This window comes from Nematolebias whitei, chromosome 7, assembly GCF_014905685.2.
Source record: "Nematolebias whitei isolate Nwh7 chromosome 7, NemWhi1, whole genome shotgun sequence".
Taxonomy (NCBI): Eukaryota; Metazoa; Chordata; class Actinopteri; order Cyprinodontiformes; family Rivulidae; genus Nematolebias; species Nematolebias whitei.
Window position 1 is genome coordinate 29,642,751 of NC_056504.1, and position 25,461 is coordinate 29,668,211.

At 40.1% G+C, this 25,461-nt stretch overlaps 1 protein-coding gene across 1 annotated transcript in view; it reads left to right on the forward strand.

The window, feature by feature from the left end:
• Positions 1-321: 321 nt before the first annotated feature.
• Positions 322-25,461, forward strand: part of gnai2b (guanine nucleotide binding protein (G protein), alpha inhibiting activity polypeptide 2b) — an 88,264-nt gene continuing 63,124 nt past the window's right edge. Inside the window, exon 1 of the mRNA XM_037678720.1 lies at positions 322-961. Within this exon, the coding sequence (XP_037534648.1) occupies positions 844-961 (118 nt within the window). The 5' untranslated portion in view covers positions 322-843. The remainder of the gene's footprint in view (positions 962-25,461) is intronic.

Here is a 25,461-nt window from a genome sequence, read left to right on the forward strand (position 1 = left end):
CCCAGTTCAAGATGGCCGCCACAACTAATCAACTTAAGCCAACACCAAAATGGCTATAACTCAGTCAGTTTCACAGATAGAGGTACAATTTGGTGTGGTAGTAGTTGAGAGTCATCGTCACACAGATTCACGCACCTCGCAGATTGAGGATGTGGGCCCTTATAGAACTAATGGAAGACGGTTGCTAGGCCTTATGTGTCCACTGGGTGGCGCTGTGCACCAATTCTCACATCCTCATCATGGGCCAAGGTATTTCACTAACATGTGACGCAGAGACGCAATTGGCTCCTTCTTCCATCAGCACTCCCGTCTTCTGAGACGCAAAGCGCGTCAAGTCGGTCCCAGAGGACAGCAGGGACTGGTTGATTCCACCCTCTCCGAGTCTGTTCCCGGCAGGAATGCAGAGGAATTAAACGACGTGTCCTCCTCAAAATCACGCGCGCAGAGCGAGCTCACCTGCTTCTAATTGGACTATCGCGACAAGTTGCCGAAGTGACGTCAGCACCAGTGATTGATTCCCTTCAGCGCAACGAGGATAACTGAGTTTTTTTTGTTGTTTTTTTCTCACGCGAGACTAATTGAGCGCCCACAGCGGCGAGGCACGCGCGCGCTCACACGGAGGCGGAGGCAGGCGGCGGGGAGCAGCGCGCGCTGTGGATGGATGGAGGCAGCGTCTCGGCATGGATCAGAGCTTCTAGTTGAACTGAAGCGGACTTTGATTATTTTTAGCGCCAAAACTCAGGAAGCTGCTCCATCCGTCACCCCCTGGCATCAGCAGACCATTTCTTATTTTATTTATTTATTTATTTGCGCGTGTCGGTGCGCCCCTGCCTGCCTGGATCCATGGGTTGTACGGTGAGCGCAGAGGATAAGGCTGCCGCGGAGAGGTCTAAAATGATTGACAAAAACCTCCGAGAAGACGGAGAGAAGGCGGCAAGAGAAGTGAAACTGCTCTTACTGGGTAGGTAACCACAGGTCGCAATCATAAACTGGAAGAAGAATATGCTCAAACATTTTATTTCAATCAAAACAAACAGTAAGGCCATGACATAATCAGGAAAGTGGATTTTATATTAGAGAGGCATCCAAAAGTCAGATTTAACAGTTATTAACCAGCACGAGCATCTTTAGGTGAATAGCGTCATGAGAGCTCTGAGCTGGCATTTTCCCCAGAAAGCTGGATTTGATGTTACCTTATACAAAAACTGTGGACCAGGACTAAACATTAACAGAAGATCCAGCTCCGTCAGAAGCAACACAGTCCAACAAATCTCAAAAAAGAAGAAGAAATAAAACAGATGAAAAGCAGGTTTTATTATACACTGTCTTCATTCTTCCTTTTTGCCTCTTCCCTCTCAGAACATTGTCACACAACAAGCATCCTCCTACTCATTACCACGTTTTCGCTTCTCTTATCTTTTTCGGCTGACTTTTAAAACCCATCGTTCGGATTTTGATTTGCCTTTCTCTGTTTTCCCAAAATGGTTTCAAGTACCAGACCTTGAATGTGTGCACGTGTGTGTGTGTGTGTGTGTGTATGTATGTGCTGGGCATGGATGACGATAGAGAAAGGCAGATGGGGATGAAAGTGTGTCATCTTGTTGCAACAAGCTGTTTCTTGAAGACTTGGCCCAGTTTTGTTTCTGGTTCAAGTTCTGATCACCAGACCGAACAAAGCAGCACACCTTATATTGGTTAAATGATAATACACTTTTGTTTTAGTTTCATCTTTATTGTGAACAATGTGCAAGGAAATAACTTGACTGATGGGGTTTTCGTTTGCTGCCTGAATGGGTTAGATGCTGATGGTTGATTATGCTTTTTTTCTGCTTATTTGATTTTCACGTCAGCCTCTCGTGCCTCTGTGAGCTGTAGGTGATCTTTGAAAGTTCATATGTGACGTCAGGGCAAAAGATGTTAAAGTGTTAACAATGATAAAAGAACGGGCAACCACTGAATGGCATGCATAATGAGAGATCACCAAAAAGTGACAGCTCACATTCAGCATCGGCAAAGCAAATATGAAAACAAGAAAACTGGAACCAGAGCTGTGTTGTTTAGACACTACTGGATTACTCAGAACATCTTGACTCTTAACACCTCACTGGGCTGTAACTGTTGGCGACAAAAATTGTGAGAAAATGTGCACGTTTTCACTTGAAATTCGACTGAATCGATACTTGGCGTGACATTTCTGCAAATGACGTGCATTTGTTTGTAGCAATTTAGTCCCAAAAGACTTTTTCCATAAAATCTTTCCAGCCAGAACTGAAACACATTCCGGTCAACTTGATGTAACCTGTGAAAGGACCAACAAAGGGAGCATGGAAACCAGGCCAGCCCACTGCACTGTCAGGTCGTTTTCACACCAGATAGTCCGGTAGACTCGGTTCGGTTCGGGACCAATATTCATGACCTTTTGTTTACATTTGAGCTGGTGCGTTTGCATTCACACTGCACTGTGCAGTCGAGTCAACATGTTGAACCAACCTATTCCCTCACTCGCCTGAGGGGGCGCTGCACCAAGAACTACTGAAAGAAACGACACAAAAACCTCTGAAGACACGTCTTCTTCTTCTTCTTCTTCTTCTTCTTCTTCTGTAAATAAAAATAAAAACAAAGTGGCATCAAGTTTTAGCAGTTTTAGGAGTTATATTTTGTCATTTTTCAAAAATGGACTTAGCATGAGCAGAAGATGAGACAGAAGACCATGGAGAATATTGTTTTTCCACACAAGGCAGCTGACGGCTCCATATAAGGTCAGAGAAATGCGTGTTTGTTTGTCCTGCGGAGCGGGACCCGGTCTGTTTACATTCACACTGTACTCGAACCGCGCTGGAGTTCGCTTCTACTGGACCAAGACCTAGGTTTTAGCCCGGGCCAGTGTTCGCCTTTTTGTTCCGTGACAGAGTTCGATGGCGTGTTCACACCTCCCTAAACGAACCGGACTTTCAAGGAACTTGAAACTTGGTTAATTTTTCTCGGACTCGCTCTATCACAGTTTTTCAAAAAAAGATTGGACATGGCACAGTTGGTTGACTGATGGATGCGCTGTACCATCGGCATAGAATTTTCATGTAAAATAAATTATTTTAAATTATTTAGTACCTTCGTCCTGCAGCTTGTCAGCTGATCTCTGCTCTGCAGTGGAGAAGTGGGCGTGGCCCAAAGCAGTAGATGTTAGAGTGCAGCAGAGGCAGAGAGCTGAAATCATGACATTCTGTGCTCTTTTAAATCGTTTAGAGTTTAGAAACATTGTTTAGAATATTGCAAGATCTACTTCTACTTCCTCAGGCGGCTGAGGCGAGCTGGACTGGGAAGTTCAGTCCTCACCTCCTTCTACAGGTGTGCAGTGGAGAGCATCCTGTGCTCCAGCATCAGTGTGTGGCATGGAGGCTGCACAGCTGCAGAAAGAAAAGCTTTGCAGAGAGTGGTGAAGGCTGCACAGAAGTCTGTTGGAGTTGCCTCCCCACCATCACAGACATCTACACATCCAGATGCAGGAAGAGGGCCACCTGCATCATGAAGGACCCCACTCAACCAGCACACACACTTTTTGCCCCTCTCCCCTCAGGAAGGAGGTTAAGGAACATTAAATGTAGAACCACTAGACTGAGGAACAGCTTCTACCCTGAGGCTGTTAGACTCATGAATCTCTAACCAGGATAATCACTGTGAAAAATCACATAATGGTGCTGCTGATCTGTTTCATGTTGCTGCTGATCTGTTTTATGTTGCTGTGTTCATTTGTCCTCATCTGCTCACACAGATAATTCACTATAAGGTTTAATGTGCGGTGAGGTGACAGGTGAGGCACTGACTCCAATCGGATGCTCACATGAACCTAAAATAGAAGTTTGCCTTTTTTCTTTTAAAAAAGCATCTAATTATGCTTTAATCAACTCCATACTTTTCAACAATGATGGTAAGAAAAACAAAATATTTAATGTACGGTCAAACTTTTTTTTTTGGAGGTTGGAGATCCTCTCTTTTGAAAAAACAAACAAACAAACAAACATTTATTATCTTACCTTTATTTTAAGTTGAAGTCCATGCAACTATCCTTCTCCACGAATATCTCCGTTACTCGGTTGTAAAACTCATCGCGGTTTGCCTTCACTTTTAAAAGTCTGGCTGCTTCAATGGAGATAACCGCCAAGGAAAAGTCTCTAATACCTTCTGTTTTGACTGAAAATCAAGTTTAGAAAAATGCTTTAGTTTTGAGATATACTCTTCCATTTTGTCTAAACAAATTTAAATGAATGCACCGTTTGCTACACCTTTGCTGCCCCTCTGTGTAACAGAAGAACGCACAGGGACTGCACCTGCTTCATTGTCCCTATGGGGCAGCACTGCCCCCTACTGGTGCGGCATGGTACTTTATGCCTCACCCTGTGTATTTTAACCATGCAATTAGGACCGATTAGAAAGAAGAAATATGTCACACACATTTATTCAATATATTAGACATCAACATGTGTAGTATATGTGTAATCAAACATGTATATTGGCGATCTAAAGAGCGACAGCATTGGGTATGAACCAACCAACTACTTCATATATTGTATATGACACAGCGCCCCCAGAGGTGAACCAGAGCACTACACTGCCTCGCCCAGCATTTATTGCATGTTTGAACAGGCAGGCAGTGTGCAAATTCCATGATTTTGATTATTGTAGTGTTGAAATAATTCAGAAAACAGTTTTATAAAACAGTTTTAAAGAACAGTCAAGCGGTCAAATGTATTTTCTCTTATCATTGTTAGTATTTTACTTGTAATGATTATAGGTGTAGCACTGCCTCCCCTGTCCCCCCTGACCACACGTCACTGGTTTAATGGTTTAATTCACTACCGAGTGTACCAGGGCTGAGCTGGGTTCGGATGAAGGGTGCAATTCCTCATCAACACACTTTCCCTTATCCATCTTTTCTCTCCATTCAAACTCCTTCATTCCCCCTCTTTAAAACTCTTCTATCTTGCCAGTAATTAATCCAGATATCTTCAGAAATGTCTGTTGTTTTTATTAAGTAAAACGTGCCAAGTTTTATTAATCAGCGCCGATAGCATAATCAAGTGTACAATGTTTGATGTTAAATTTTGATTCTGTTAATAAATGACCACATTCATTTTGATGGGTCAAAGAAAATTAACGTCTACATGTCACTGATTAGACCATCTCCCACACAGTACCTCTGTCACATATCTGTCAAGTAGCTCGAAAAAGTGAGAACTCGTTATTAAATATTGATTGTAGTGGAGCTCCTGAAGCTAACCTAGCCTTACATCACTACACATATTTCCCAATGAATGAAATTTAAAAGATATTCTGATCTTATCACATTATGTCATTCAGGTCTTGTTGCTATACCTAGAAGATTTTTCTGTCCGTGTAAATAAAGCGGTAATTAACTACGATTTGTCATCTTGAAAAGATCATTGGTGAGACCGACTCTGTCTGGTCCGAGCATCTTTCATCTGTGATGAGCAGTCTAACAAATTAGAAAGAAAAAAAATCATTAATGTATTACATGAAGAAGAGATAAAACAAATGGATAGCCTGCACCTGGATGAAAAGCCACACTCGTGACTTGCGGAGCTCTAACAGCATGCACGGTGTGACGCTTCACTAGAGAACGTAAATATTTCACCATGTGTCCAGAGAAATTAAATCATACGCATTTTGCCGGAGTATGAGCGGTTTTGTACGAGACTATTTCTTGGCTGAGTGCAGTGAGGTTCTATAGTCCTGCTGTCAACCCATGAAGCTGCTATGCAACCAAATCACTTCAACACTTTGGCACATCGGCTATTTGGAACTCTTTTCTGTTAACACGTCTTTTAACGACATCTTCAGCAATTGGCTAAAAAATCACAACCCGATAAAAGCTCAACCTATCCCCAGAAGCAATTTCATTATTATATAATACTTGACATTTAAAAATATTTTTGACGTATAAAGAATGCATATAGTGTGTAATGTACATATAAATATAAATTTTTCTTTATTGTATTGTGTACCGACTGCCATTTCCTTGTGCTACAGTAGTTTGCATTGACATATCCCAGAAGAGATTAATTAAAGATGTAATCGAGTAAAGGATTTAGATTTATCTTGTACATTTAGAGCTTCCTAGTTTTTTTTTCTTTTTCATTTCAACTCTTTGTGCTGACCTCACTGTATTTCGCTGTAGCTTCATATTTATTTAGATGGTTTGAGAGTTGCACATAAGAATGGTTTATCATCTAAAAACCTCTTCAGGCAAAACATTTCTTTCACAAACTATAAAACAGTTAAATATTCTTTAACTTAAAAAAAGATGCTCATCCCCTCTTAAAGTCTATCAAGTATGGACTAGTTAAAAAAACAACTAGCAGTTCTTGAAGGTAACCCTTTCATCTACTGCCATGTAAGTCAAGGTTCCAAACAAAGCTCTTACCTGATCAGCTAGTGCTCAATTGATGGGAATTATTATCAGCTACTAAGACACCAAGATTTAGGTTGATATCTGTAAAACTGACTGAGCTACAACTATTTTTGTGTTTGGTACATTTGATTAGCTGTGGCAACCATCTTGAACCAGACTGATGGTAAAAATTAATCAGCCGTAGATATACATTCAATAATTACTTTCTAAGGGTTTCATTAAAATCTATCTTTTAGTTTCTGAGATATTTTGCTAACAGACAAATCGGGTTGATGCCAGTGTTTTAAATCCATATCCCATGCAATCTGTTACTTCTAGGAGTTTGTGTTGTGAATGACTCTTAGCTCATTTCACAACAGATTTTGCCTCAATATTTGTAAAAATTTACTGAATTACAGTTCTTAATGGTTGATTAGCTGTGGCAGCCATCTTTATTTTGTTGACATCAAAAGTTAATCAGTTGTAAAAGTACATCCAGCAGTTACTTTCTGGGAGTTTCATTAAAATGCCTCCAGTGTTTTGTGGATGTTAACAGACAAAGATGTGCACACACAGGCAGTTAGTTACATTCTTGTCCACTTTTTACAACAGCGGGCAGTAAAAAATACAAAATAAAAAAGATATAATAACTACCCGCCAAGTGGTTATCTCCTGGCGGTTCAGGGAACGCGCAGAAGCAACTGCTGAAGGAAAAAACAACATTAATGTTTATTTGTTCTTGACAAAACTAATTCTTCGGAGAAAAATGATTGCAGGAAACGTTGCACATGAAACTTGTGGAAGAAGATTAGGCCACAGGGATCTTCTTTTTTTGGGAATTATGATTTTAATCTCAGAATTGTGTGTGGGGTGGGGGGAGTCAGAATTTAGACTTAAATATCAGTATTTCAGAATTCTAAGATACCCTAAAGTTTTGACTTTAATCTCAGAATTCTGAGAATATGGGAGAAAAATCATTTAAAAAACACCATGGCCCTTATCCTTTTCCAGAGAAACTTTTTACATGTTTCATGAAAATTTAACGAGTAGTAACATCTTGTTTTTATTTTCATTTTGCCATTAAGATCTAAACCAGAGAGTTTTTGTTCCTTGGATGTATTTTTAGTGGTTCTGTTCAGGACTTGACGCTCATAATGAGGCAGTTCTCAAAGCAAAAACGTCTATGTGTCCTCCAACAGTTTGATCTGATAAAACACATTCGACGTCCACACAGGGTCAAAACAACAACAGAAACAACCTGTCCCGATCATAGAAATGTCTCCTCTCGCCACGTTCAACTCTGATTTCACCATGTTGCACCACACTCCAGCCCTCTCAATGAAAGCTACTAACAAGACAACACATTCTCATCTTAAGTCAAATCTATGAATAAACAAACACAATAAGATGTAAAACATCAGCTGCGCTTTACGTCACTACTTGTAGGATATAATAAAAAAACTCACTTAAGATTGTTGCTCAATCTTTCTGTTTCCATCACTAATTTTTTACCCATCTTTACAAAATCTCAATGAATCGTCATCCACTCCAGCTTCCTTCCTAATCTCTTCAAGTGTAATATCAGTACTTCGCAGACATTAGTCACTTCTCTTGGCAGAGAGAGGAGCTCAGGGTGAGACTGTCCATCTAGAGATGACAACCTCCCAACTATCCATTACTGACAAAATATACTTATCTGCTGTTACTCATGTCGGCAGAGAAAACCACCGAGTCATCAGGAAACACATCTGCATTCATGTGCTGAACAAGCAGGAGATAACTTGCACCACCTTCATGCTTAGATTTAGTTTTTTGTTGTTGATTCAAACAGAAAATTAAATTGGGGAAAACTAAAGCTGGTTGTATTTCAGACACCTTGTTTCTTAATAAACCAACAACATGTCTCTGTGCGGTCTTGTGAGCAACAGAATGGAGCGTCTTTTGAGCATTGTGCATGTGTTGTGCCTTATTTTGAGATGGGATGATGAAGTGGGAAGTGAGCTCTGGATATTTCCTGAGGCATAGTGCTGGTTTATGACACCCTGTAAGAGTGTTACGCTTGGTGTTTGTGGAAGTGAGAATTAGACTCACAATCAGGCTGATGACCGTTGTTACATGTTCAGACCTGACGTCCTCTTCCAAAAACCTTTGCCTTTTTAATTTATTTTGTAACTCACGTGTATGTGATCTTTAGTACAAGTCAGTGAAATAAAACACAAATGCAAAGTTGCAAATGCAAATGAGCCATTCATGTTGAGATATATTTTGGTAATTATGGGCTGCCTCTTTCCAACTTGCATATGATACAATCATTACTCTGTGCACCTTTCTTATGTCATTCCCATGAACACAATGATGACAGACTCCATCTTGTATGGCTCCAAGCCCCCGACAATACGACTGAACTGTATAGATTGGTTTTAGACGTAAAGCCAGTAGGGTTGCTGTAAGGTTTGGCTCTATATTCATGACAACAATAGTTTTTTTTTTGTGTTTTTTTTGCTGTTTGGCTGGTGAAATCTGGATTGTCTACAAATTCATGTGGATGTGTCGAAGCTCGGCAGCACTCAGACTGAATTATGGGCAGTTGCGTCAGAGAGCTGGTGAAGCTGTTATCAGGACTGTGAATTCTCTAGCAGCACACATGAAGGTGGGAATAATCTTGGAGAAGCTGTGAGCTCGGCTTTAAGGAATCAATTCGGCTGTTTGGAGTTTCCATCAGAGGAATATATCGGCGAGACTTTAAAAGGCAGAAACAACAATTTACAAGTTCTGCCTGACCCAAAACTGTGGCCATTACGGCGGACTTATCTCAACTCTTCCCGGCATGCTTAGAAAAAACAAAGATGCTCTGTTTCCTCACCCCTCCCTTCCCCAAGACCGTGGACATGTGACAGAAAATCAACCGAGCTGATGATGAATGACACCTTTTATCTGGACAATGGCTGAGAGGGGGCTCTGGACTATGCTATGACTTTCCCTTAAAATTCAATGTCTTCACCAGCCTATATGTACATGTATCATGTCTATTTATGTGCTATGCTGTGGTAGGTTTTTTGATGCCTCAAATCGTGCCCTGTCTAGGACACGGCGTCAAAGATTTTTTAATACCGTCTCTCCTCATGTTTTCTTCCCTTTTCTCATCTAGGCAAAATATTATTCTGAATAAGAATAATGAGGGCCGCACTTTCATTGTAGCAGCTTCATGCACTTCGCCCATCTTTCGGATGACTGTACGTACATGTTCTCGTTGTATCTTGGTGCAATGATAATAAAGCTTATTCTACAAGCTAAGTTAACAAGCCGACCTCGGGAAAAAACCTCCGTTTTGTCGAAGCTCCAGAATTCACAGTTGAAACTTGTGCCTTCTTGTAAAAACTTATTTTTCTTTGCAAAAAGAAGCTGAAAACTTGTTTACTGATTTTTTTTTAAATTAAAAGCTTTGTGTGAAAAATGCTATGCTAAAGAGCTCAAACCACACCAAGGGTCCTCCATTTTGAGAACCGGAGAGAGACAGCCCATGTCATGTCAAGGGGCCTCCCTCCCATTTTTTCTTAAAGCGACACAGTCTTATACTGCTGTCTGGTGGTCGAAAAAAGGTACTACATGCAAAACAAATAAACATTTCTTCTTAAATTTGACAATAATTACTAATTATTGTCAAATTTAAAACAATATTATCGTTTATCGCAATAATTTCTGAGACAATTAATCGCCCAGCAAAATTTGTTATCGTGACAGGTCTATTTACAACACTAATTACACATTATTATTTTTTTCTGTTAAAGGAGGAAAATTAAATCAAAAACAAACTAAAAGGAAAAAAAAAAAAAAACAGACACACACAACCGGCTTTTCCCTGGAGGAAGATGGTTTATGTTGTAATTCATGCCACATGCAATGATGTCAAGATTGAAAGGAAAAGCGATCTAAGGCAGAGGTGCTGTTGTGTTGGAGCATGGTAAGTGTTTCACATCAGCAAGATGTTAGAGAAACTTCTTTAAAAGTTTTGACAGTTTCTTGGAGGCAGTGTCCTGTTAGGTAGAAAAACGTCTCAGAAAAGGAAATGGTTAAGATTAATCTCTGTGAGTTTAGCCAAAAGCGGCTGGACTTATTGATATTAAGATGTTTGTCTTCCCCAAGAAAGTTTCTCAAATGACACTGAAAGTGTGGAGTTCAAAGCCTGTGAATCCACTACAGTGAGGGAAGAGAGCCATCAACCATATTTCTTCAAGTAAAGCTTTCATTTTAATTCAGGATCTTTTTAGAGGTCACTTTATTTACTTTTATTTATGAGACAAGAATCCACAACTTATTTAAAGTTGGTTCCAGGAAACTTACAGGAGTTATACAGTTTCAAACAGATGTTCTGATCAATTGATATTTTATTCACAGCTTATGAATATATTAAAAAACTTGTCCATTTCAAAATCCATTCTCATTTTTAATACTTTTCTTTCTTCCTTTTTCTAGCAAACAATACATATTTTATGTTGTTTGTCATATATAATAGAAAACAAGATTGTTGTTTTTTTTGTTGCACTTTTTCATTTTACATCCAACCTCACATGTACTGTAGTTGAAATCTGCATCAGGAAAATGACAAAACGTATGGATTGGATCATTAGTCTGCACCATGTTACTTGGACATCATCAGTCTTCTTTGCATGTTGATGTAGGAGGCGCTGGGTGTGCAGCAACTTGTTATGACCTTCGTTTCTTAATTAGTTCTCCAAGAACACCCAGAAACCTTGTCATTGTGATGAAGCGTTACAGTGAATGATGGTGAAACATGAGATGAGAGGTGGAGATAACAGATAGAAAATGCAGAAATAAGATGGCTGACACAGATACAATATGTAACAGATAAATTAACAACTTATGTTGAACAGAGAAGGAATTGTCTGCATAAACTATTGATGTATTATGTTTTATGAAATTTGGCTTGGTCGTTTCTATATATTTGTGCTAATAGGTCTACAGACAAATCACTGAGATGCATTGCTCTCGTATTTCTGTTGAAAACAATATTTTAAGTTTTGTTTTTCTTGAGGCAAATTTCTTCCTCAAATTAAGAGCAACCACTCTTAAATGAAATGTACATGGAAGTGTATTTATACAAGCTCTTGTCCAACTTGTGGTACGGATGACTCTACGGCACTACCACACCAAGGTTTACCTCAACATTTGTAAAACTGACTGAGTCGTAGTCATTTTGTTTTTGATAAGGTCATTTAGTTGTGGTGGACATCTTGAATCAGATTGCTGTATGCGAACATCCAGTGATTACTTTCTGAGAGTTTCAATAAAATCTATCCAGTGGTTCTTGACACTGACACAAACATACTGTATGTGCCCAGAGACATAACATATTAAATTTTCACCCACTCTTCATTGCAGTTAACAATAAGAATTTATTAACTTTATGACTGAAGAATGTTTCCCTTGATTATGAGCTTATTGATAGGTAATAGTTGAAATTTTATCAATCTGCTTTGACTCTATTGATATGCCACTTATATATAGTTTAGTTTAAAACAATATTAAAGATGACCACAAGTTCTGTATTCTTGACATAATGGCATTAATAAGAATTTCTAATCAGTTAATAATATATACAAATAGGAATTTTGCACATTAAATATACGAGCGGCTTCAGATGTTATCAGCCCATTAAATGGCCGTTATTAGTTGTTATCATCTCCATATATTTCTAGAATTGCGCCGCTCAGGGTGGCTGCATGTTGGAGTAGCTCTGTTACATTCATTCTGATTTATTGCTTTTGAAAATTGTAATTCCTCTTTTTTTGGATGTAAATTGCTTTTTAAGGATGATTATTTCCTCTGGTATCGGATACTATGCAGCTGGAAGGATTTTTACTGAAATCTTTTTACTTTTGGGCATTTGTTATGATGCGTAACCATGGCAACAAGGTGTTTTTTAACAACCAGGAGCAGCTGATGAACATCTCAAAAGCTCAAATACCTCAACTACAGCCCCAAATCCCAAATGAGTTGAAAAGGAGGTGCCGTGGACGAATTCCCGTCAACCTGGCGCTGGTGCTCGAGTACCTGACCGCCGAGATCCTGGAGCTGTTGAGAGACTCGGCTGGTGAGAAACTCAGCTTGTGACAACGGGAGGACCGAGATCATCCCCCGACACCTTCAGCTGTCTGTCCGTCGTGTTGAGAAACTCTGAAGACATGCTGAGAGGAGTGACCATCGCTCAGGGAGGAATTCTGCATGGCATTTGGGCAGTCCCGCTGCCCAGGAGGACCGAGAGGCCCACCAGATCTGACGGCAAGCTGGATCCAGGTGGATCATATCTGTGGCCAGATTCTTCAACTTCACTGCAGGAGATCCTTCCTGCCCACAGCTATCAGCATCTATAACAACTCTTGAATGAAACCAGGATGATGAGCTACAACAACACTTAATTTCCCTTTGAGATTAATAAAGTATTTTTGAATTGAATTGAATTGAATATAGTAGTGAGACTGCCCCACCTACCTCCTAGTAGGTTTAAAGGTACATTATTATTGTTATCATTGCTGATAATAGGCAGCGTCGCACAGGGGGTGAACCAGGAAGTGTCCTTTTTTTTCAGCTTATGTAACCCTTTTCCTAAATGTAAGCTTACACATGACCCAGAGGACCAACCCTAAACTTAACCCCCTTACCCTTTACTCTAAACCTAACCACGTGAAGCTATTATGAGCAGTAACAAAGCTAAAAGCACAGCCTATTATCATCGCTAACAATGCTAATAACATACCTTTAAACTCACTGGGAGGTACAGGAGGGGCAGTCTGACCGCTACATATGGGGATGATAACAGCTAATAACAGCCATTTAATGGCTGATAACATCCGAAGCGGGTGGAGCGTGAATATACTCATAAGTGATTTTCCAGTTTTAATCTGTACCAACTTTGGACCTTTACATCATTTTGATTCTCCAGTGAAAAAAATTCAGGTCAGTCCTCAAACATCTCCAAATGAGTACTTTGATCTTGTAGACTATAAAGTACAAGTGATTGCTTTCGATTAACAACCTCCCCACAAGCTGTCCATTATTGGATAAATAAATTCTTATTTTTTGTTTGAAGGCACAATCAAAATCTCCTGAGCAGAAGGTACTGTCAGAGGTTGGTGTAGAGGGAAGCATTACGGGGCAGGATATTACTTTCATCGATCAGTCACACAGGCAGTCAGTGCTGGCTGGGTTACCTGGGCTGATGCCCAGGGGCCTACAGCGTTGGGGGGGGGGGGGGGGTGTCGTTTTGAGGTCACGTAATGAGAAAGGAGGAGGGAAGGAGAAACGTCAGTATAACAGTGACCTGGGCTGCTGTGCTATAAACATCAACCCATAGATGAAAAAATGGGACAGGTGTGCCAAAAATGTGATCAGCTGCTGTGGGAGCCCACACATCTTGTTTTAGACTTGTCTCAGTTAGAATTTCTGTTACTTTGTTATTAAAACTAAAAGTGGTATATTTATAGGACCAAGACTATAGCAAAGATAAGTCTCCATTTAACTTTTGATTTTTGTTCCTCCAAAATCCTCACAGTGTTCTCTCTGTGAAAGCATCAGTTTAAAGAGTTTCTAGTTCATCATAAATATCTGCCAATTTCAATCCTGCACCCGATTATCACTTTTAAAATCAGGGATTTGGGGATTGGGATGAGTTAAAACTTTTTTATATTTGGAACCAGACAAAAAATGTTAAATCTAATTAATTTAATGATCAAAAATGTAGCATAAATTACAGTTTTCACATTGATTCTGGCAGCACGGTGTCGCAACTGGTAGAGCTGCTGCCTCTCAGCGAGCAGGTCCCTGGTTCAAACCCCGGTCCAGGGGCCTTTCTGGGTGGAGTTTGCATGTTCTCTCCGTGCATGCGTGGGTTTTCTCCGGGTACTCCGGTTTCCTCCCACAGTCCAAAAACATGCATGTTAGGCTGATTGGTAACTCTAAATCGTCCCTAGGTGTGAGTGAGAGAGTGAATGGTTGTTTGTCTCGTTTGTCTCTATGTGGCCCTGTGATGGACTTGCGACCCGTCCAGGGTGTACCCCGCCCCTCGCACAGTGATTGCTGGACATGGGCACCAGCGACCCCCGTGACCCAAAAATGGAATAAACGGGTAAAGAAAATGGATGGATGGACATTGATTCTGTTGATTTTGTTTGCCTAGTTTGCCAATCACGTAGTTTAATGCTGAATTATTGTACGACTCCACTCGGCTGTCCTCTTCTCGGTTCTTCTCAGGTGTAGATGGGTTATCACTGTGACTTGTTTCCCCACTCTGCGGACGGGATGGTAACAGGTCATTGTGTTTGAGCCACTCTGCTTGTTGTGGTCCTTAATCGCTCTACAATTGAACTTCAATTTCTTTAGCTTATCAAGGTAAGTCCTAAGGTAATTCAAGGTCAAGGTAATTCCTTATAAGTCCTGGTGTAGCCAAGCTGCACCATCATCTCTAATATCTCTCTGTAAATGTGTTCATTTGGTGTGACGCCATCCAGCTCACACTGGCCTAACATCAGCCAATAAAGTTAGGAAGGGCTATACTTCATCATTGGTCCACTGCACTATTTTTGGAGCTTCCATACCAGAAACTAGCAAAAACAAGACACACTCAACACGAACAGAGTGGAGATTCAGATGTTTCCAGTTTTGATGGGGAAGGGGTCATCCAGTGACGAAGCTTCGTTAGCCAATCAACAGCTGATGTCTAATTATGTCAAATCATCATCTCAGTGAAGTTAGCTTGGAATAAGGTGGTCCCATAAACTGGACTGAGTGGAGGTGGGTACCAGCAGTGGGCAGGCACTTAACTGGTGCGGTGTGGTGCAGAACCGATGAGAGTTGAGACTGTGTCAAAGCGAGTGGAGGTCCAGTGGTTCAGCCTCTGGGTCTAGCTGGTTAAGAGGGCCCTGACTGCTGGATCAGATTGTTAATGCAGAACTATAAAACTCCTCTCTCTGCATATAGTACACTCTAATGAAACAGTTTATTGTAGGTGGTCAGGTTTATGCTGAGTGTTCACCTGAAATGATAGTTTTCAATAAGTTTTAAGTCAGTCGGTTTTATGTGTCTCACTAAATCTGGTCAATGACCAACCAAACATTTAGGACCATCTGTCTGTGCAGTTGTGAAAACGAGTTTTTGAGCTGTGACGTCTGGAAGCTAATTGAATTTTGTTACTTTGCAACACACAAACCTGACAGATTCTCTTAAATATTTCTAATAAAAAATATTGCTTTCTTACGCCAATGTTTGCGCAAATTTAGAACATTTCAGGTTCTGATATCTTTAATTAACCTGGTACCATATTTTCCAGCGTACAAGACACATATTTTTGCATAGATTTGTCAGTCTTGCGACTTGTACGCTGAAGCAACATATACTTTTTTTTTCATATTCATAACGCAGTTTTTTACTGATGCTTTAAATTTCGAAGGACTGCAACAGCGAGTCCTCCCGTGCTCGCGTGCTTCACTCAGCTGGTGCAGTTGGAGGAACACCAGGGAGCTAGCGGCTCCAGCTGCGATGAATGGATGGATGGTGCCGCGTTGCCCAGATGAAACTAACCTGTTCTGACCTTTAAATAAACACATAATTTAAACATGACGGGTCAGTGGTGATACATAATAAATGTGACTTATATGCCAAAGCAACTTATACGTTTTTTTTCCTCTTCATGATGCTTTTTTTGACTGATGCGACTTATACACCATAAAATACGGTAAATTACTTAAATTCAGCATTTTCCTGGGAGAACTGCCCACATATATGGAAGTTTAATGGAGGAGCTCAGCCACACTGTCCTGGGTGAAGATCTGCAAATATATTTTTAAGAAGCACTTGACCTCCATCTTCTACATTTTTTTAAAGCTGTGTTAAGATATAAAAATCTACTCAGCAAAATGAAGCAACTCTGTGGCCGGGCTGATTGAACTATCTGTTATGCAGATGAATGAACTCAGCGCTTTCAGCAGAGTTTACGATCATTGGCTACACTGCAGACTTCATCAATTTGAGACTCTGTTTTCAAGGTCAGTCATTGATTTGACTTCCAGTTGTTTCCCGGAAAATAAACTATCAACCCCCACCACTCATTTAAATTTTCTGTAAAAAAACAAAAAAACCATCTGTTGTGTTTGAAATAAGAGCACTGACCAGAGGAAGAAAAATTGCTGTAATGCAACGAGTCATAAAGGTTTCCAGGTTTTAAGAAAGTAATCACTTTTAGTCCAAAAATTTATGGAGGGAAGAGACGCATGTCAATGGAGTTGCTGACGTAATTGCTTCAGGACTCAAATAAGACAAGCCAGTGAAAGAATGATACACAAAGGCTGTAATTATAATGATGAGTAGCATTTAGCTGGAGCGATGGTGTAATCTGCAGAAACACCAAAGGAACTGCATGAAGGTGTTAGAATTAGTGGCTTTTCAGAACGACAACAACAAAAAACATTCATGGCAAAGCTCAATATCTTCCCTAGGCTTGCCTTTAATAAAAACTAAATAAAACTTGATCATGAGAAATTCAATAAACCAGAATTATTCACCCAACAAACTGGCCTAATAATGCTAACGGTACATTAGAATGCAAATATATGCTTTATTATTTCTTAGTGGAATATGTGTTTTTCTCTGGGGTACATAGACTGGACTCACTTGAGCTAGCATAGGTCTTTAAATTTATAACCAGAGCTTTTGTTTCTTTCTTTGCCATAAATTGTAAAATTGTCAATAAATGCAAGTAATTCATTACAAACCATTATTTTTATAAGCAAAGGTATATATGTAGCATTTTTAAAACAGGTAATGAGTTGTTTTGTTTTTTATTAAAGGTTTTGTGTGTTTTGAGGCTCTGGACATTTTTTTGTCTTCAAAAGCAGGAGCAGAAGGTCTCTTGTTTGTAAAGTTTGCAGATCCATGTATTATTCATTTTTTGTCCTCCACCGCGGAACAAAGAGGGGGTATTGGAAATACCATCCATTGAATACACATAGATGACCACCCTTATTATTTGAAGAAATTATGCTTTCTAGTTTTTAAATTACTCAAAAGTATAGTTTCCTCAAATGATTGGAGTGGCTATAAATTAATCTATGGTGGCCAAGGCCCCACTGGTCACCCCCTGGCTCTGTCTTTGTGTCTGGTCGTGGATAAAATAGCTCCCTTCGCTCATCTGGATTCATCACTTTGCGCTGCCTGGGTCAAGCATTAAAAAAATCCTACCTTTGCTCTTATTCACAATTTAACCCACTTAAATATCTTGTACCAAAAACATGAAGGTTTACTTGTGTTCCCTGTTCATTTCCAGTACAGAAAAACACTCATCTCACAAACTACAAACATTCACTCATCAAATCCCTTTCTAATGGAGGACATTGATGTACCGCTTGTCGAAGCCTGTTAGTGTTATCTAATGGTATTTTAAGTCTCTTAATCAGATTGAGTTGTATCACAAAGTAAAGGATACCTTTTGTAAAAAAAAAAAAAAAATGAAAAAAAGTTTCAAAGCAAGTTAGGTCCATGAATGAATGAACAGATGACACAGTGAGGTTAGTGTTGCCTTATGTGGAGAAGGCCACACCTTTGTGTGTGTTTGTATACAGTAGTGACTGTGTTCTTGGATTTTCTCTTGTCTTTTTTATTTTAGTAATCGCATTGAGACAGGTAGTATCATTTGTAAACAAGAACTGTAACGCAGAGAGATTAATCCTGTCAGGTTTATTCTCATCACAAAATGTACACAGAGTTTTTGTAACGTGAAATATTTTAAGTTACAGGTGGACAAAGAAACTATTGTTTAAAAATGAACTTACATCACAACCTTTTGGGAAACGATCGAGGTTTTTTTTTTCATACAAACATTTGTGCATATTTTTAGTGGCAATGGCACTCCATCTCATTTCACTCTCATTAGCATCCATCAGGCTCGTAATAAACAGCTGCTGTCGCACACACATCTCATGAACACATGAGGACATCAGGTGCAGTCATTTTGTCGCCTGCAGCACAACTACATAAATAAATATTCAATATATAAATATTTATTTGAAGATTTGTGACAAAGATAAAGTTTGTTTTTTGCTGCATTCAGTTGTCTTCAAACAATAACAACTTCTAAATATATGTCCATCCATCCATCCATCCATCCATCCATCCATCCATTTTTGTTTTATCCATTTTTCCATGTAGGACTCACTGAGGAGCTTGCACAGGCTGTTTTATTATTTTTTTTCTCCTATTTTGAGATTGTATTATTTAATTTTTATACACTCAAAAATTATCTCTTATAGGAAAATACAATATCCAGTAAGAAATACTGTGATCGCAGAAAACAATGTGCACTTTTACTCAATCCAAAAATAAGAAAATACTTAATAGGTTTATGTCCTTCAAACACTGCTGCATCTGCCCAACAGTCCTGATGCCTCATTAATTTTGCAAACCTGTGTGTGTGTGTGTATGTGTGTGTGTGTGTGTGTGTAGAATAAAAGCTGACATGCTGGTATTCAGAAACATGGGAGCGGTAGAAGAGAAAGCAGAATGATTGCAAGGTAAACACCAGCTGTGATGGCTTGATATGGGATAATGATTTTCCAGAGAGCCAACACACAGGACGCTTCAGTCATCACGTTATGAATAATCTGTCTCCTGTTCAAAACATGTCAGGTTTGACTAAGAGATTATTTAGTTTGTATTAGTGTAATCTACTGTAAACATCCATCCGTTCACTATCTTTACCCGCTTTTTCCTTTTCGGGTCGCGGGTGTCTCTGGTCTCCATATCTAGCCATCACTGTAAGAGTGGGGTACACCCTGGATAGGTCACAAGTTCTACTGTAAACTAGACTGAAAAATGTTGGATTTTATACCTGGATTTTTGAGCATGGACTTTGTTGTTCTACTGTAAACATTCAATAGAAAATAGACATTCTAAAAGAAGCCCAAATATGAGATAACAGCATATTTTGAACAAATATTTTTCATCTCTGCTGATGTTTAGCCCTTTACCTCTAAATGTTGTTTCCCTTCCCTGGACTCTACACATGCCTGTTGGTGCTTGCCAGGTCAGCACTGTACATAAGAATTTGTTCTTAGTGTTTATGCTTGGTTAAATTAAAGGGAAATTAAATTTTTAAAAATGGAATGATGCGGAAAACAGTATTCAATGAAATCCTATGAATCTCATTAACATTGTTCATTGTATTTCGAGGAACAGAGTTTATGTGTGAGATAGCAACTGAATTTGTCATTGAGAATAACATATTTAAACATTACTTGTCATTTGTATGACGTTCATGTTTTTTAATTTTTAATTTTTTTATTTTGTGGCACTTGTGTCCTTTAAATGACAGCAGCTTAGTTAAAATTCAGATTGATAGAGGCTGGGTAAATATAATAATGAAGCTGGGAAAATCAAAGTTTCCCTATAAATATTTATAAACTGTGGTCTTTCCTGAAATAATTTAAAACTAAAATCTTCTAATGCAGAGAAGAAATAAGAAGTTACAGTATAGCTATTTTGGGGGCAGCACGGTGGCGCAACTGGTAGAGCTGCTGCCTCTCAGCGAGCAGGTCCTTGGTTCAAACCCCGGTCCAGGGGCCTTTCTGGGTGGAGTTTGCATGTTCTCTCCGTGCATGCGTGGGTTTTCTCCGGGTACTCCGGTTTCCTCCCACAGTCCAAAAACATGCATGTTAGGCTGATTGGTAACTCTAAATTGTCCCTAGGTGTGAGTGAGCGAGTGAATGGTTGTTTGTCTCGTTTGTTTCTATGTGGCCCTGTGATGGACTTGCGACCCGTCCAGGGTGTACCCCGCCCCTCGCACAGTGATTGCTGGACATGGGCACCAGCGACCCCCGTGACCCAAAATGGAATAAGCGGGTAAAGAAAATGGATGGATGGATGAGTATAGCTATTTTGGCCAAACCTTGAAATTAACGTTTTGCATTATCTTGTGAGCTCTCGTGAGACGTGATAATACTCAGTGTATGTACTGAGGACAACTCAGCTACTACCATACCAAAACAATCTCAATATCTGTAAAACTGAGTTAAAAACATTTTTGTGTTGGCTACTGTTGACTAATTGTGGTACAGTAGTCATTTTAAATTGGGTTGGCTCCAAAAGTTAGTTGTTTATGTACACCCATTGATTACGTTCTAATTGTAAAGGCTTCCCTCTTCAAAAGGGGGACCGGAAGGTGTGCTCCAATTGGGGCATCACTCTCCTTAGCCCCCCTGGTAAGGTCTAGTCTGGTGTAATGGAGAAGCGAGTCCGATCATTGGTCAAAACTCAGATCCAGGAGAAACGATGTGGGTCACATCCTGGCAGTGGAACACTGGACCAGCTCTTTACCCTCACTAGGGTCCTCTAGATGTCATGGGAGTTTGCCCATCTAGTCTGCATGTATTTTGTGGATTTGGAGAAGGCGTTTAACCGTGTTACTTGGAGTACACTGTGGGGGGTGCTCCGCGAGTATGGGATTGGGGGCCCGTTGTTACAGGCCGGTTCCTAAGCGGTGCAAGAGTTTGGTTCACATTGCCGGCAGTAAGTTACATCCCTTCAGGGTGGGAGTTGGACTCTGCCAGGGCTGCCCATTGTCACCGATTCTGTTCATAACTTTCATGGACAGAATTTCTCGGTGCAGCCAGGAGGTGAAGGGATTCTGATTCTGTGGCCTCAGGATTCCATCTCTGCTCTTTGCAGATGATGTGGTCCTGTTGGTGTCATCATGATGTGATCTTCAGCTCTCACTGGAGCAGTTTGCAGCCGAGTGTGACGTGGCTGGGATGAGAACCAGCACCTCCAAATCTGAGGCCATGATTCTCAGTAAGTAAAGGGTAGATTGCTCTCTTTAGGTTGAGGGTGAATTTCAAGTGGGGGAGTTCAAGTATCTTGTGGTTTTGTTCACAAGTGAGGGAAGAATGGAGCGTGAGATTGACAGATGGATTGCTGCAACATCTGCAGTGTTGTGGACTCTGTACCGGTCCGTTGTGATGAAGAGAGAGCTGATCTGTAAGGAGAAGCTCTCTGTTTACTAGTCTGTCCTACCTTTACTTATGGCCATGAACTCTGGGTAGTGACCAAAAGAACAAGATTGCAGACACAGGCATGGTAGCTGGACTCTCCCTTAGAGAGAGGGTGAGAAGTTCATTTATCTGGCAAAGAATAGAACTGCTGCTTCTCCACATTCAGAGGAGCCAGTTGAGGTGGTTTGGACATCTAGTAAGGATGCTTCTGGGCGCCTCCCTAGGGAGGTGCTTAAGGCATGTCCAACTGGGAGGAGACCATGAAAAAGACCCTACTGAAGAGACTATGTCCCTAAGCTCGCCTAGGAATGCCTTGGAATCCTCCCAGAAGAGCTGGAAGAGGTGGCTGTGGAAAGAGATGTCTGGGCCTCCCTGTTCAAGCTGTTGCTTCTGTGACCCAACTTTGGAACAAGCAGAAGATGATGGATGGATGGATGGATGGATGGATGGATGGATGGATGGATGGATGGATGGATGGAGGGAGGGAGGGATGGATGATTACTTTCTGATAGTGTCATTAAAATCTAATCAGTGGTTATTGAGATATTTTGCTAACAGAGTGTCTTGGCATCAACAGTGAATGCCATAGTGTTAAGCAAAGTTTTGTGTAGCACTTGGAATTAGTGTTGGGGATACTCCTCATCTTACTAACACACTGAATTCTTGCTCAATATCTGTAAGTTTGGCTGCCTTGTAGGTGTTTCTGTGTTTACTATGGTCAGTTGGCTGTGGCTTCTATCTTGTTTGGGTTGACTCAGAAAGTAATAAGGTGTTGATCTAAACCTATTGCTAATGAACACACAGACATGAGCAAAAAATTATTGTCATTTCCCTTCAGTAGCTGGCGATAAAAATAAATCAATACCTGAGTAAATAAGTGCTATCGCTTAACCATTATAGTTCCAGATCGCATGTCTTATAAGAGCTTTCATTCTATCTTATTTTTTGTTAAAAGCTTATTGCAAAATCAGTGTGACCATTTTGTTTCAAAGTGCCTGCAGATGTTGTAACCAGCAATCAATTTGCTTTCACTTCATTAGGGATAATTAAGAGAGGCTTTGGGAAAGCTAAGTATACATTGATTTATTTTTGAAAGACTTAAGTGATTTGTGTTTTGTAAGATATGTGATACTTCCAACAATTTAGTTCCATGTAAAAATTTGAAACAGGTCCTCTGAGAATGAGCAGTCTCTGTGGGGGTGGGGGGTGGGGAAGGAGGATATTGATTGGATTGTTGAGTAATGTTATGGGCACAAATTGTGTGGACAAAATCCAGAACTAAATAAAGCAATCAATACAGTGCTATTCTTTATAAATTCCATCAACGACTCTTAACACATTGTATATTGCATGATGTTTTTAGTACATCATATTAAGGCCTCAAAAATTCACATTTTAAAGATTTTATGTTCACTTGGGAAGTTATTTACCATTTCTTTCGGAAACATTAAAAAACAGCAGGTTTATATTACTGGTATATTATAGTGGAAAAACAGTCCTAAATACTTTGAAACTCCAATAAATCATAACTTAAGTATCCATCAGATTTGTGGAACAACTTCACTTTTATAGATTATTGAATTCTTTGGGAAATAGAACAATCATAATCTGTTTTTTATTGTTTTAACATTATTTGTTTATCTAAAAGTTTTGGTGTGCTTGAGCCAAAAAGCCTGTACCAGTGTCAGAAAGCTGTTGGAGCTAATAAACCTTTAACTTTTTCAACTTGTTAAAAGTTTGCTTCTTGTGTTATTAGAATCAGAATCAACCTTTATTGTCTTTGCACAGAAGCACAATGAAATTACATTTCAGTACACCAGTCTAAAGAAAACATGGGTAGACAGGGATGCCTGAGGCTGCAGCCTTGTGTGAAGCGCTGCCCTTTTCGTTTAGATAAGGAAAACATGAGGAAAAGGGAGGTATACAAAATCAAATCTCACATTGTGTCCTTGACGGGACACAGTGTGAGGTTGCAAAAAAAAAACCTCAGAAAAAGCAACATACTGGTGACATAAAGACACATGCATGTGGAGTGGGTGAGAGTGGGGGTCCCAGCACAGGCCGCCCAAGTGAGCAATTCAGCCACTGGCACCTTCACATCTACCTAGGTTGCTGCACCGGAGGGGCAAATGAGGGAGGCCAGCGAGGGTGGTGAATTTGAGGGGAAGTAGTTTGTGAGCAATGTTCAGGTACCCCCCCCCCCCCCCCCCCCCCCCCCAGCCATAGTCCTGATAAGTGATGGTGCAGTGTTTATCTGCCAGCTCGGAAGAGCTCTGACACAGGTTTATGTCCTTCAGGAAGGGAGCGAGTAGGGGAGGGGGGAGCAGAGCGTCATGTTCACCGAACATCCAGGAGAATTTGAGATAGTCAACCTTCCAAGGCTGACACCGAGGGAGCCAGATTCAGATAGCAACATTTGTTTGGGTCAGGCGGAGCTCTGTTAATTTCCATCTGCTTTTTACAGTCTCGCTAGTACATCTCAATGGCGACTCCAAACAGTCAAATTGTGGTCACATACGACAAGTTGAGCTTACAACTTCTCCAAGATCTATTCCTTTGTAGTGGACTAAGCCTACGTCGAAACCCAGTCTAAGGTCAAAACTCTTGACCTTTAGAACCTTGTGGGACAGAAGCTGTCATTTCATGTATTTGAATACATAAATACAGGTTCACCCATCCTGAGACTTTCTTTCTTGAAGATTCAAGTGAAAAGAACACTCTCTTTTTATTATCATTACTATCTTACAAATGTTGATAATCAAAGTGTCTTAGTTCAAACCATTTTAGATGTTGCAGTGAACTAATCAATTTTATTAACTGAGTAATGATTTTATTCTCATGTTAAAAGCTGTGCAGAGTAATTATGCATTTTTCTGATTTCTGCTTTTGAATGAGCAAGTGTGTGCGTTTACAAGGTTACAGTCAAACGAAAAACAAGTTGTTATGTTAAAACTGTCATGTTTTAGAATCCTCTCAGACGTAAATAGAGATGTTTTGCACCTGTGTCTTAAGGCACGCCAAAACAGAACCCTCTCGGTCTGTGAGAACATTTCTGAACTGTCTCATAACAATTCTCGCTGTCTCTAACCTCTTACGTCACAAAAACACACCCCTTCTGGTCGTTTCTGACCAATGAAAAATCCCAAAAAGTGAACCGGGAAAGAGCCTTTAAAATGTCAGTACTTCCTGGTCTACACAGTCTCACAGGTATGCAGACGGACTCACAGAGACTCGCAGGGACACGGAGAGACACACAGGTACTCAGAGTTGGAGAGTTGTCAGACTTCTAGAGTTCTGGAGTTCTGATGGAGTGCTGTTGGAGTTCCTGACATGACAACGAAGCTCTTCCGAGTTCCATGGGATTATAACATTTTCCACTGAGGTGAATATGTGTCGAACAGAGCCTCGCCATTACTCCGGACGAGTAACAGCATCCTACTGAGACGCTGAAAGGGTGCGTTAAACGGAATCTCACCTGAGACATTTCCAGGTAAAGGAGCCGATTTCATTCACCTAAGTGTACTGTGAGGAAAAGCTGAAGAAAGCCGGAGAGTGTCGATTCTGGAGAACACTTAATTTCCCTCACATTCAATCTTACTCCCTTTAAACTTCTTCCCATCTTTAAACTTTTCTATCAAGTAGAAATTCTCCCAGATATTTAGAAATGTCTGTGTAAAATGCTCACCCACATTCATGTGGGTAAAAGATCATAGTTGTACAGTTTTATAAATGTCTGTTGGTGCAGCAACGGAGAAATCATGGCCGTATGATTTTTCCTGATTGATTGCTTATATTGTTATTTTCATAATTTGCCAAATTAATGTAAATGTTTGATGTTAAATTTGATTCTGTAAATAAATGACCGCATTCATTTTGATGGGTCAAATTTAAATGACGTCTCCCGTTTGCATTTCCTTAAATTCAGTGCACGTTTTATTCAGTCCAGAAAAATGAGGAACTCGCGTTAAATGATGAATATATTACAGCATCTGTTCATCTACA